Source organism: Falco naumanni, chromosome 11 (genome assembly GCF_017639655.2).
Source record: "Falco naumanni isolate bFalNau1 chromosome 11, bFalNau1.pat, whole genome shotgun sequence".
Lineage (NCBI taxonomy): Eukaryota > Metazoa > Chordata > Aves > Falconiformes > Falconidae > Falco > Falco naumanni.
This window is the reverse complement of record NC_054064.1, coordinates 19084397-19098736: the sequence shown is the minus strand read 5'-3', so window position 1 is coordinate 19098736 and position 14340 is coordinate 19084397. Positions and strand designations below refer to the sequence as shown.

Below are 14340 nucleotides of genomic sequence, written 5' to 3'. Positions count from 1 at the left end.
ATTCTCTGTTTAAGAATAAAATCGGATATTTCTGTATTTTCTTACAGTATAAAAACAAGGTTGAAGAGACGTACTCAACATCCATAGTAACACATAGCGTCACAAGACAGGTGTCACAGTCTCAGAAATTCTCTGATCCTGTACTGAAGTTACATGTCATTATTCCATAGCTGAGCCATTACTGTACGATGCTTCTTTGTAGTACTGATAAATAGGTCAAGGTGTAAAGACTTTTTTTTTTTTGTTGAGACAAATGTAGCCTTTCAACTAATTGCATCAGACTGAAGAGGCACTACTTTAAAGACTTCATTAGGTCTAGTACGGAGAGTGAATTTCTTATTTTTCCTCAAGCCTCCATGAATTGTGTTTGAAAAGATGCATATTAATATAAAAGATTAAATACTTTGTAATATACTCACTTCTCATTGTAGGTTGTACTGTGGGATATTTCTCAGCATGAAGAAAAGCTGCAAAATGCAAAAACTTTTGCTGATGGAATCAAGATAACAGCTGTTAATATGGTAAATGCTTCCATTCCAAACATATTCTGGTACATCTGTATGTCTGTGGGGAAAAAGGGGTGATGGTATCCTGGCTCAAAACAGAGGAGCAGATAACCTTTGTACTGAGAGACTAGAAAGGGTAAGAAACCTGATGAGTTAATGAAATAAACCCATTATCACAACATAATTTCTGCCTGATTAGTCCATCTTAACAGCTTTACTGCATTTTGTGCAGACTTAGGCTTCAATAAGACTGTTCTTTAAACGGGCACCAACATACACTCAGCTCTTGCCTTAGGAAGCCTATCAAACACATATAGCATTTGTTGTGAGTGTAATACTGAAAATTATTCCGGAATTTTATGGACAGAAAAAAGGTAGCTTGGAAGACAAGAAGAAGATTTCAGTGGAAGGAGATTATAAAGGGGATAAGTAGAAGAGGCACTTAAGATCAGAGGAGGAACTAGTAACATAAATGGATGTGCATATGCCTGTGGAGGCACGTTGGAATTCTTTTTAGAGCTTCATATCCAAAGGCCTGTTTTGATGCTTTCCATTTTTATTTTTATTTATCCAAAGGGAAGGTATTAGACCTCCAGAAAGTTCTATAAACTGATCTGAAATATGTGAAGAAGCATTAACAGCATGTAAAATAACCTTTTTTCTTTGACAGTTCTACTATCGTTTTTTGGAAATACACTAAGATATCTCTTTTTAAAACATTTCTAGCCGTCACTTATGCAAGTCCAGCAGAGTAACACAGAGCCACCTCTAGTGAGATACTGCGCAGTCTCTTCCATACAGTATAGTCATAAAAAACCAGTAACAGATATACATTGGCTCCCAGATTATTTTAAGGTGAGTTTAAAAATTTACTTTTCTTCTTTTGTTTTTCTATCTACAACCTCAGAAATCATAGTGTAAACTGAAGATAAAATACTAAAGATTCGATTTTTTGTAATAGCCTTCATTATTTCTCACTGCATTTTCTAAATATTAAATAATCTGGTGCCACTTGTCCTGCTGTGCTTTACAGCTGTGCTGTGTTCTCAATCTGATATGAATCTGCTCTTACTGGAAAAAAAAACACTGTAGCTTTACTGAAAATTAGCATACAAAATTACAATAAGCCTTCCGTATCTAAAATACGTTGAATTTCTACTTTGAGCAATCTAGCCTGCCACCAATAATTCAGAGAAATAATTTCAATTACCCAAATATCTAGGCACCCAAGAATGGTGTTACTGTAATTACCTTAATTCTTCTAGGTGCCGCCTGTGTACTCAAAACTTACATTTTCTATGATGATTTTAGAGCTCCATAGTACTTAGGGTCTATGTAGTTAAAGGGCTCAACACTATTACAGGAGTATTGGGTAATCATTTACCATCAAAATACTGCAAATCATTGCCCAAACCAATTTGAAATGAAAACGTAGTCAAATGCAAAATAATGACAGTAGAAGAGCAGGTCAAGAGGAAGAAAACTGAGATCTTTAGAAGGTTTATGAATGTATCAATAATTTTTAAAACAAATTTTTAAGACTTTATAGATACTGCAAGCCTTAGCAACATTACCAGGAAAGCGAGGAAAAGGGCGCACAAATATCATAATCAGCTTGATATAACAGTTCATTATTAAATTATGCTGCAGTAGTACCACCCACGGATACTAATTGGTACCAGATGTTTTACATGAAGAAAGGGACTGGATAGCAGAATGGTGTGGTTTTTTGTTGTTTGGGTGTGGGGTTTTTTTGCCAAGATTTAGGCTCAGAAAGCTGTTTTCATGTCCATGTGGGATAACAGATACAGGAGACCCATGTTTGATAAATAACACTGACAAAGGAATCACTTTGTCAATGTCTAGCAACATGTACTGGGACGTACTTTTTGTTACATAAGCATGGAAGGTGTGTCGGCCTTTGCACAACATTACAGTTTTTACGGCACAGTTCCTAAAATTAGCAGTTTATTATTACATATCGATGAAAAAGTATTCGAAGTTATATCCAAAACCTAATTCAGCTTTGCGTGGTTCTGAGACTACCATTTTGACTCCAGGTAGGCAACTCATGAATGAAAATAAAAGTAGGATTTGGCCTAAAGAAAAAAAATAGCTAAAACTTTGCCACGTAGTTGATAAGTACAGTTTTAGCCAAAATATATTTAGTCAGGGTCTAGCCTGTAATCACTCATTCCCACCCTGACAACTTTCCTTTATTTTTCTGAAAAAAATAAAGGTATAAAGCAATGACTACTTGGTAAATGATAAGTACTATAAAACCAGCAGAACCCCACATACACAAACTAAACTATTAATAACTAACATTTGAAGCCACTACTACCATCCTGCAGTGTGGTCTAGCTGAATGGTGAGAGAGATGACCTGTGGTGAAAACTAGACAAAGAGACAACACTCCCACTAGACTTAACTGTTTGAGATAAATTTCTCAATTATTTGCTTTTTGGTTAAGTTGGATTAAAAAACGTTGCAAACATGGCAACCTAAGGAGGGCCTGACTTGCCGTGGTGCCAGCAAGTGTTTACCCTGCTGACTTAATATAAAATTTTAGGTGTTCAGCTGGCAAAGCTGGTATCAGTTCACTTGAAGTACATTCGTAAAATAGCTTGACTTTGTAACTACAAGTTAGTAAGTCCTGATTTGCAAACGTTACCCAAGCATAAACAGTGATTTTATTTCTAGAAGCCTATTTTACTTGTTTTAGTATTCACTTAGCAGAGTATGATTGTTTTGTCTCATCTTCAGTGCCTGTAATTATTATTACTGTTATTTTTAGGACAACCGAATGGGTGCTACTTTTGAAAACAGAGCTGAAATTCGCGTGCAGCTAGTAACCTGCTCTCCCGACTGGTATGTACAATACATACTGTGCAAGATGTACCAGTTTCCATTGGAAAGCTTTACGGAGCTTGCTCCATGATTTAACTAGCATGCTTCTGGATTCCTATCAGCCTGCCCTGAACAGCTGAAATTCTGTATGCAGAAGATAAGCACATCAAATTCATGGCCAGTTACACCCTTCACAGTAATGGCATTAAGGGCTCATTAACTGAAGAACCTCACACATAAACGTTTATATTCTGTGTATACCTTAAGAAGAGTGTTGATCACACATACACTAGCCTGGAGATCCATACCTTCACACTTACATTGATTATATGACTTGCACAAAAAGCTGTTAAATATTCTGAGACCACAGAAATGCTGAAAACTATATTTTCATTTGGAGATTTAGCTGGCAAAATTGTTCTGTGTGAATCTCTTCTTTTCTGGACTGAAGAGTCATGATGATTATGACCAGGTATTATCCTCTGATAAAGGCTGGTGAGGGGGAAGAATACAAAAAGTGGAAATAAATGTTTAGCTTTCACAATAGCAAAAAGCTTAAAGCTTCAAGGATGCATGGCTGGGCTCAATCATGTATTTGCTAGTTACATCAAAAGGAGGGTCAGAGAGTGCAAAATTTGGTAATGATACAAAAAGTTATTTTCCCTAATCAAATACAGAGAAGGCTTCAAAGAATTAAGTTAGAAGAATGATTACAGATACAGTTGTTCATAAGTTTGCAGTGTAATGCAAGTAATGCACACAGAAAAAAATAATTTAAACTACTCACACATCAGGGCTCCAAATTAGAAGTATTCACCTAAAAGTAAGGGCAGGGAAGTCACTGTAATGGTATTCTTGAAAAGCAACTCCTGTTAGAAAATGGAAAGAGATTTCAGCAATGAGGAAAACTATCAGTCTGTATTAAATCTGGGAATGAATGTCCAGAGTAGAGCAACAGGAACAATCCAAGGGCTGAAAACTCCAATGAGATGACAGATTCATCCCAGTGAGTGGGACCATTTGACTTGAAAGTCACCAAATAAATTGGTATACACAAGAACTGGGGATGAGGTTCAATTTGGAATACTAGATTACCTGCTACAGAGTTCTGTCCAGTTTTCTCAGCTTCCAGGAATTTCACACAGTAACTTTCCATAAGCGAACTATATGAATGCTATCTAGCTGCTTTGGTATAGATAACAACTGATGAAATGGTGAATAAAGGAACATATACCATAATTTACAAAAGAAGCAATTAGGTATCTAGCATTTGTCTGCTTTTCAGATTATCTATTACTACGTAAAGTTTGAAGATGAAAGGTTAAAAAAAAAATAAAGTGTGTGGCAAACTGATCTTTGAAACAAAAACAGGGAATAACATTATAACATCATTTTGCAGCTCAATATTATTTTGGGATATTCCAGTCACCAAACTTCCTGAACAACCTTCATCTGAGAAAGTAAGAGAAGAGGAATTTTTTTATATGTCCCGTGATGTTCCAGACACTTTTAAACATCTAGATCTCTGCTGGAAGCCTCTCATAAAGGTACTGTGCACAAATACAGAACAAAAGGATCAAGCCAAACTGTAGATATGGCTAGAACTCCATAGGAATGTATTATTTTGCTACCCAACTCTTCAATTTTTTCCAGCAAATTGTGACTTCTTTGTGAATTTCCTTCAGATTATGAAATGAAAGACTTCAACATTCTTCTGAAACTTCAATAAAATTAATTTTGAAAAGCTAACTCACAAGAAACAGCATGACTGCCTCTTAAAAACTGCAGTAGATGCAAAAGTAGTTGTATGAATAGTGTAAGTTCCTGTCAGCCTTTTCTACCACTATGCTATCTCAGTGGGTCCCAAACTGTGAAACACAGTCACGGTCAACAGAACCATAATTACTGGCAACACAAAATTCAGTCTGATGAAAATGGTCATAGTAGTTTATGAAAAAAGTGAGGCTGAACATAATGTTGGGGGAAAAAAAAAAAGAAAAAAGAAAACCGAAACTCTGTTGCTCTATGCTACTCAGAAAAGCTGCAGCTGGTACAGTTGTCAAACAAGCATGACCACTGGAGCTGTTTTTTTGCTAGAAACATGGCAAAATCCTCACAAGGAAAGGATAACACAAGAGAAGCCACGGGTTTGTATTTTCTCTGTGCTTGCATGTGAGGTGGCAGATATTGTTCATGGAGTATTACAAACACGCTCCAGACTGAAAAGACCTGTTCCACTACAGCAGAAAGTAATTTAGTCTTATACCTCCCAAGATCTGACAAAATGAGTTAGCAAATACATTTTCTTCTGAACAGATACACCTGTGTGGAAGCGGTGCCAACACAGAGGACGGTCCTGTCAGAATTAGTTTAAGGGAACTACATTATCATTACAAAACTCCAGGTAATATTTTTATTACACCTTACTGGGGAAAGTGTTTTTAATAAGCTTATATTTCAGTATATACATAATGAAAGCTGAGCAACAAAGTGTACGGCTAAATGCATCTGGGGAAAAAAGGTTTCTTAAATACACTGGTATTCACTGTGCGACATACGTGTATTGACTCCATAGATATGCACATGTATTGCATACAAAAAGAGCAGTTCGTGACCACAGTAACTCTTGTCAGGTTTCACTTAAGAGCCCATTCAGGTCCCCCACCCAGTCTCTTTATCCCTGAAACAGCCCTTACAGAATACTGTTTTCAGAAAAACAATCCTGGAGTAACAGTATATATTGTAGGTATTTCTGTAGTGCTTTGATAGAGGGGTCACTTTTCACTGCAGAATGTCAACTTAGCGCTTCACATTCCGTAGCAGATCAGTTCTTACTGTGGTACTTTGTGGTAGGGACATGCTACTAACCCTTCTGTAAAGCTGGCAAGCTGACAGCCAGTAGCTGTGGTTGGAGTACCTGAAAGAGTGACTGCAAACCGTGCCAAAAACCACCTCTCTGGCAGCTGAGCTGCTGTAGCGTAGCTGCTCCCGTGCACGCTGTCACTGTTCCCTGGTGCAGAAAAGTTAGCTCCTGGCTGCAGCAGCGAAGGGGGATGCGTAAGGGCAGTTCCCATGGAGGCACTACTGATGCTGTGTAAAACCGATGAACAGGACCAGGCTACTATAAGTAGTTGTCTGGGTACGGGAAGCAGTGACTTCAGAGCAGCTGCAGTGATGGGGAGATTCCACCAGGAAAGTTAACCTACAGAACTGCCGCTTTCCTTGGCAGCATTCCTTCATCTCTCCTCTTGAAATCCCCTTTATGTGTGAGCTACCTTTATGAGTCGAAGGATTTGCTTGGACTGATAAATTTAAGTGTATAATAATGTGCCTCTATTGTTTCCCAGAGAAGGTGCCATCTCTGAACACACTAGAAGTACCCACCAGAGAGAGCCCACACACAGAGATGAGAACTTCTTCAAGCAAAAACCTGAAAGCGCTAGAGAGTATCTCCACCAGCTTTTCTGTTGGAACTGAAGTAAGTGAAAGTAGTAGATTACTAATGAAAATTTAATTCATGATATCTGAAAGACTAAATGATTAAATAAGTTTTCACAAGTGTATGAACTTGCACGTTTTCTTCAGGTGTTTAAAAAGTCTTTCTGGACATGCCACATTTTACTCCCATTTTAATGCATTTAGCCACATGCTTAAAATAATAAACCACCAATATTTTGTAGACTATGAATCTTTACTTCAAGGTTACTTCAGAATTAGAAGATGTTTCCAAAATATGCTGAACTTAACTACCTGTTGTCAGGAACGAGCTAATACTTCCTTATTCCAGAAGCAATAAGTACCATTTTTTTAGTTTCCCCAAATGTCAGGTAAAAACATTTATACTACATTTTCCCCCACAACTTATTTCTACTTTAGTAAGTCCCAGCCCTCTACCTACCCTACATACCTAAAATCCCAAAGTCTTTTCCAGTGTCGAGTTCATGTGGAAATGAAAATTTGGCTTCTAGCTACCTTTTTGCTTCCAGTCATGTTTTCCCCAAATACTGGAGCAAAACACTAACTGTAAAAACTGAGCACCTAATTCTGCAGGAAGGACTTTCTACATAACATCATGGTAAGTAAAGCTGTTTTGGGGATATGTAACTGAAAAATGCTGATCCAAAATTGTAGTGTTTTTCCAGTCATTAGCTGCAAATGTAGGTTTTAATTTACTCAGAACATATTTAATGATGGCTATAATTAAGTCACAGCTTAAAAACAAGTCATTTTGGTATAAGCCACCAAGCTCTAATATTAGCATTTACTTCATTTTTCTGGCATCACAGGATGGAGAAATTGTTTATTCCGACTGGAAAATGGAAATTGATAGTGACTCAGCAAAACCAGTTAGTAAGTTCATGTTTCTCAATACCTGCTTAAACCTTAATATATCACTAACTTTAAAGTATTTGCATCTATACCTTGTCTTTTTAGGGTTACAATAAGACTTACCTCACTGATGACACCAGGATTTAGCAGTACACCCTCAAAAGTGCAAGCAGTTTAGCTGTCATGACAGAATAGCAAAAGCCCTCTCCATTGTCACAGGTGCATCACTATGTACCTATTGGCACAACTCATGGAAGTAACTATATAGTAACTCTATAGTAACTACTTTGCGAGCAAAAAATGAGGCTAGTATCTTTGAAGCCTGTGGTGGATCCTGCGCTCTTGTTTCCCCCTGCATAGCTCCCATTATGAAGATGACCGCTAAAGCACTAATTACAAGAAACTGCCTTTTTCGTTCCATTAGGTCGGAAGCACGCTCAGAAATATACCATCCACACTGAAACTATCAACACTCTCCAGAGATCGCCATTTTTTAAAGACATCATTCTAAGCATTGGAGGCCGGAATTTTGCCATTTGGAAAGAAGAGGTTACAGTAAGTTAAAACAGTTGTAACATGATTGATAGATATACAAGACAACTATAATAGCCTCAGACTGTATTTTCAGAAATGTTTAAGTCATAAAGCTGCATAGTTTAGAAATAAATGGGGTACAAGGAAAGCGTTTCCTTTTTCTTCACATCAGAAAACTATTTAAGTTTTGTAAACCTGTAGCAAAGCTGGTTTTGCAGAGCTCAAGTAGGAGGCAGCTGAAGGAAACCTGGGTGACAGCTGGCAAAATTCCAGTCGTCCAACCTGGCTACATGGAAATGCAATAAAAAGAAAAAAAAGCTTTGTAAACTTGCCTTTTACAGAAAAAAAAATAAAAAATGAAGTGACCATCTTTAATTCCAACCTTGTGAAAACTGTAGCTTCTCAACAACTTAATTCTGCTGCTAGGGAAATGGAAGAATAAAGGCAATATGTGTGCTAAACAGGTCTGAAGAAACCTTATTTAGGACAGTCTTTTCATCAGATGAAGACAAAGAAACATGGTTTTTTACATTTCTTCTCATGTAAGAATCCTGGTTAGCTGCACCTGGTAAAATCTGAAGACCACAGATTTTAACAGCAGATGACTTAATAGACTGAAGTGGGGAAGTAAAAAAACCTGATACATATATCTCACAATTCTCTTTATCTGCAGGCGATACCAGTTTTGCCATTGATACAACTTTAGTAACAGAAAAAATGTAAAATGTGAACATTCTCAAGTGATAGGAAATCTGAAGTAGTGAGTGGATAGCAATGTTTGATTGTTGGGTCTATCTTTTATTTGTTTTCCAAAAAAAATTAAGAATGGACCAATCCTTCAGTCAAGCTGCTCTGCAGGAAGATACACCGTGGGACAATGGTCCTTAACAAGACCAGGAATTTTCTTCCTTGGCAGAGATGATGGAAATATAGATATTTGGGACATACTGAAGAAAACTCATGAGCCATCTCACTTCCAGAACATCTCCAATTCAATGATCACTTTCATCAGCCCCTGGATTGCCTCACGTAAGTTGACGGTGATTGCACTTTACTGTGCCACCCTGTTTGCAAAATGGCCCATGACTCCAAGGCACACTTAATCCTGTTGGATGATCTTATATAATACCATATTACAAGTACATACTTATATATATAATCATATACTTATACACTGCACTCTATATAAAAAAAAAAAGCATACATCAGTTCTAAGTGTACTACCATAGCATAAAGCAACAGAAAACATTAAAAAAGGGGGGTTTGAAAAAGTATAAACTTTAAATGGAATTTCATTTCTTAAGAAAATGAGCAATAAGGCTGCCTTTTTGCTGCAGTGAACAATAAACCAAAGAGACCACAACAAAAATGATCCCTCTGTAGCTCGCGTTTGGGTGGAGGTATGCGTTACTCTTGGCATTTAGATTGTTTATATGTTTTTCGTCAAATATCTTTCAGCAAAGCAGCATTTTTTAGCTGCTTCTGATGACCTTGGAGTACTGCATGTTTTGGAAATTTGTCAGACACTAAGTCACCCTTCAAGGAATGAGGTTGGTAAGAATTTTTATTAATCTTTATCTTGAAAACACCCAGCACAGAAACAGGCCTGCCTGGAAAATCTTGCTTTCAAATGGATGGCAATTGGAGATCAGTATGGCCATGCTCTCCAAAGACCACCTGTAGCAAAGCTGGTTTTGCAGAGCTCAGGTAGGAGGCACCTGAAGGAAACCTGGGTGACAGCTGGCAAAATTCCAGTGGTCCAACCTGGCTACATGCAAACGCAATAAAGAGTTCAGCATTTTTTGCCACATGCATAAGGTGACACCTGGTTTCATGCATTAAAACAATGCTATATAGTGCATAGTAATGTAAATATACTGAGTTTCTTTTTCTTTACACCTTCTTGTCTGCGTTTGTGTCAGGTTTTTTTCCTGTAAATTTGGTAGTTCAATTTACATGTCTTAGTACCTGATTCTAGCTTAATTTAAGCACATTTTAAAAACTGTTACTAACATCATCACTCATTCATTCTCTTTTGAAATAACGACTATCTGTACCAAAGGGCCATGGGAACAATGGGAACAGTTTTAATTTCCATTTCCACATAAATTTCAGTTGTTTTTTTCCCCTACCTCCCAGCCAAAGATCAAGCTAGTGTTTTCATCTCATCCAGTCTAGCAGTCTTGCCTGCTACCTAGTCTTTTTACATCGCAAAAATCTTCTTCCAATCCTATCCCAGTTTTATATTGTTTAAGTATGCACTTAAATAGTTTCTAAACATCCCATAAAGGTTTGCTGTGTGCAGAGCTACAGTACATAGCAATATAAGCCCAATATAACAACTACTTTGTACCTGAAGTTGGGTCAATGAGGATTTGAACTGATTAGTGAAATCACTAACCTACAACTGGCTTAGTTATTTCAGCGCAGGTTCTTGAAAGATGATCTACTCGGAGTCAGTGTAATAAAAATTACTTAACCCCATGCATATTTGTATCCAAAATCAATTGGTTTCAATCCACATCTTCATATTGTTTTGCTGCAAATTATTCAGATAGAGATAGGTATATTCCCAGTATAGATAAACTAATAATACCTTTCAGATCATCAGCAATAATTCTGTGTCTTTGGGCATGTAATGACCCTTGTTTGTCATTGTGTTAATAGCACGCCAACATACTTGATTATTTTGAAAGAGAAGTCAAATACCTGAAGTACCGTGAACAAGAATTTCAAGAGTATCAAGAGTTTGAAGCCAAAACAGAATTGAAACAGAGCTGGAGGCACAGAGTGAGAAAACAGTATGTTATACTTGGAATTAAGAAAACCTTCTTTGTTTCTTTGGGTCTTTAAAACGCACCTGTTTTGCTAGGCAGGATTTCCCATAGTTCTTTCAAAAATCAGGATGCACAGAATCAGAACAGCTTAGCAGCTCCTTATTTCATGTTTACAATTCCTAGGAGAGGAACAGGTATTCCTAGTTCACATGAGTTCAGCTCTCGGTCAAGTGAAACTCCTGCAAGACTATTAAAGCCTATGGACATTTTAACAACTATGAATTTGCTTTTCTTTTTACACCAGTTGCTCTTTCAAGAAATTATTTTGGCAACTTCCCTATAAATATTCCTCCTTCAAGCAAGGAAAGACTCCAGCCTTCCATCCTTTATTCACATAAGCAAAGTTTTGCCTGTCCATTCTTTGGTAAATGGTTTAATAATACCAACTAATCAACCAAGGAAATGACAATTCAGTTAATCTAGCCCTAGGTGATGCTTATTTTCATTGATTTGTGGTAACACTGATACTATCCACTGGAAAGCAATGGGGTTGCATACAGGTTTCAAAGCCTAACAGTGCATTATTGCCTGGTATGTTTTTTTCCCTCAGAGTATGACTACTCTACAGAAAACAAGAGAAGAGATGGAGGAGCAAGAAAATGCAGACTATACTGTGTTTCTGGACCTGGAGAAGCAGTTACTAATGGATTTAGGACAAGTAAAGGGACAAGAAATACTTTCCTCAGATGCTTAGAGTCTGTTACCACCTTTAGAACCAGTGAGCTTTTTATTTCAGGACCTCTTTATTTCAGCAGAACATGTTTAGCTTCAGAAATAAAGCATCTTGCAGTTAGAGATTATAGTTTCATTAACTTCGTTTGTTTGTTTACTCACAACGTGGTTAGAAAGCAACCAGTTTGGGTACACTTACACAGTTATATATAATGCAGTTATAATGAATATTCTATCTGTTTACGTAATAGTTTTCAAAAGTTCTGTGTCTGTCAGGACTCTCTAAGCTGTAAAAATCTTAAATACAACTCAGCCAGTCAAACCAACATGCCAATATTCACGCCTCCAGCCTACGTCCTCCTGCTCCCACCAGAGGGGAAGCCATTCTGCTCCAGTAGTTACACTCACATAGGCCACCCAAATTCTGCTACTCCACTCCAGCAAGCATCCCCTCCTTCATCCCCAAAGTATCCACACCTTTTGAAAACTTAGGGACAAGCAGTAGAGTGTTTTCTGAGATGTCCAGGATTTCCTGCTCTGGAGCTACGGTGACAGAGAGCACTCCAGGGTGAAGAATGCTCACCTGAGACTTGGCAGCTCAGGGGCATGGGGCTGCACATTGAAGGCAGAAGGGGTGGCACGCAGGCACACGGGCACCTCACATGGCCACAGTGATCACAGGAACATAGATGGAAGGAACAATTCCTTATGCAAAGGCTCTACTCTCTCCTAAAGGATTTAAAGATAAAAACCAGACCCCAAATTGCTCTTTTGAATCAATGAGATATTGCAGCTCACAAAGTATAGGAACAAAGGGGGTTTTTTTACACTAAAGCCGATTTCATCATCAGCCAGCCTTGCTCTACCCACTACAACTTCCACAAGCAATTGTTTCCCCCAATAGCATGTGCAGTCACCTGGACTACAGCAGAGAAGAGAGATGGCCATCACTGCTACAAGAGGATCCATACCAAGGAGATTGCCATAGTGCTCAAAAGGCATCATATAATGCTGCTGCTTATGCATCAACATCAGTGCTCCCTCCACAACAGCAACCTGGCTCTGTTTTCTTATATGCGGCCACAACAAATATTCACCATGCTATAAGGTCTTCACTTTATTACTTACTTAAATGATAGAGGAGCCTCTTGCACCTCTGCTGAATCCATATGTTGATATACTAAGGGAGGAGCACAGAAATTTCTAAACAAATTTCAGGGGCTGCTGAACCAAAAGCACAGATCTGACCACACTATTCATAAACCCTTCAAGCTTCACAGGCTGAACCACTTTTACTCGGCATCATCAGATTAGAAAACAACTGTCACTTAAGCCTGGTGAATGCTTACAAACAGAAAATGAAAGCCATTAAAATATATTGTCCCCTCAAGGAAATCAGTATTATCTAGAACAAACTGTGTTTACCAAGCACACTGCAGCTGCTGAATGTGCGCATTTCTGTTGAAAGATAATTATTCTTGAGAGAGATCAAATGGTGTTATACGGAAGTTTTAATATTTACCAGCATAAATGAGTAACAGCTTATGAATATTAATGTTCCTCCTGCATCCACAGAGAGGGCTCCTCTGCGAGCCGTGTTCTGCTGGCTGCTGAGTCTCGACAGCCAGGTCAGATGCCAGGTAACTGCGCTGAGCCTGCCAAGCAGAAATTAAATCTGTCAGAGGAGGCCAGATTAAACTCGATACAGGTGAGTTCACTCTTTCCATGACTCACTGAACTGCCCGAGGGCCACAGACTCCTGTCAAACAAATGTCCATATGGTCACAGCGGACACTAAAGCACAAAAGATGACTGACACGTGGGAGATTCACAGAGAGCATCTTTGGCTGATGAGCGATAGCCAGCCCCGGCGCTCTGCTTGGTCAGAGTAAAGCACAGCCGAGCACAGAGCAGGAGCACCGTGAGCCTCCCGAAACAAACACTGCACGTTTGGTTTAGGCAGTGTTAAAAAGACGCCCCTCCAGCTTTCTACTGCCAGGATTTCCCCATCACTTTTACTGCTTTGATTAAATTTAGTCAGATTTAAGAGAGGTTTGGTGCCACCAGATAGGACTTGGTTTGAAAAATAGTCTTGTTTGTTAGTGTATTATAGTAATACTCCTTGCCCCTGATATTAAACTACCTCTAAATTAAAACCTAGGAAAACACAACAAGCACATCCCTACCACCTGCAGCAGTGTTTGCAGTCAGAGCTCAAATAGGAAGAGAACACAGCTCCTCTGCTAAATCAATATTTAACTGACAGCTGCTCCATACAGGTATGTACATATCCCACAACCCACTAATTAAAAAGCTCAGCTCTCTTATCAGACCTGGTCTTTTGTTAGACCACCTCAGATCATCTTCCACAGATTTTTGATTAAAAAAGCCCCGCCACCGGCGCGCTCCCTGCAACCCAGCAGAGACAGCAGCCTCCACACCAGCCTTGTTCCCCAGCACAGAGGCACACTTGGGAGTTTTGATTAAGAAAGTATTCTGAAAAGAGATTGATTTCAGCTGGGTTTTACTAACAGTGAGGACAAGGCAACAGATCAGGGCTCTGCTGATCAGCTCCCCACACTCCCCAGAGCAAAGGAGTCTTGGGAGCCGCA

General features: G+C 38.6%; 1 protein-coding gene across 7 annotated transcripts in view; it reads left to right on the top strand.

Moving 5' to 3' along the window:
• The window catches only part of DNAI3 (dynein axonemal intermediate chain 3), a 29344-nt gene extending 17493 nt beyond the window's left edge, over window positions 1–11851 (top strand). For 3 of the 7 annotated variants that reach the window (XM_040610235.1, XM_040610234.1, XM_040610239.1), the window contains 11 exons: window positions 432–521; window positions 1233–1361; window positions 3304–3377; window positions 4756–4903; window positions 5673–5760; window positions 6704–6834; window positions 7643–7706; window positions 8110–8240; window positions 9044–9248; window positions 9678–9769; window positions 10887–11587. In XM_040610235.1, the coding sequence (XP_040466169.1) occupies window positions 432–521; window positions 1233–1361; window positions 3304–3377; window positions 4756–4903; window positions 5673–5760; window positions 6704–6834; window positions 7643–7706; window positions 8110–8240; window positions 9044–9248; window positions 9678–9769; window positions 10887–11072 (1338 nt within the window). In that variant the 3' untranslated portion in view covers window positions 11073–11587. The other 4 variants (XM_040610237.1, XM_040610236.1, XM_040610238.1 and 1 more) reach the window with 4 other exon arrangements.
• Window positions 11852–14340: the final 2489 nt, after the last annotated feature.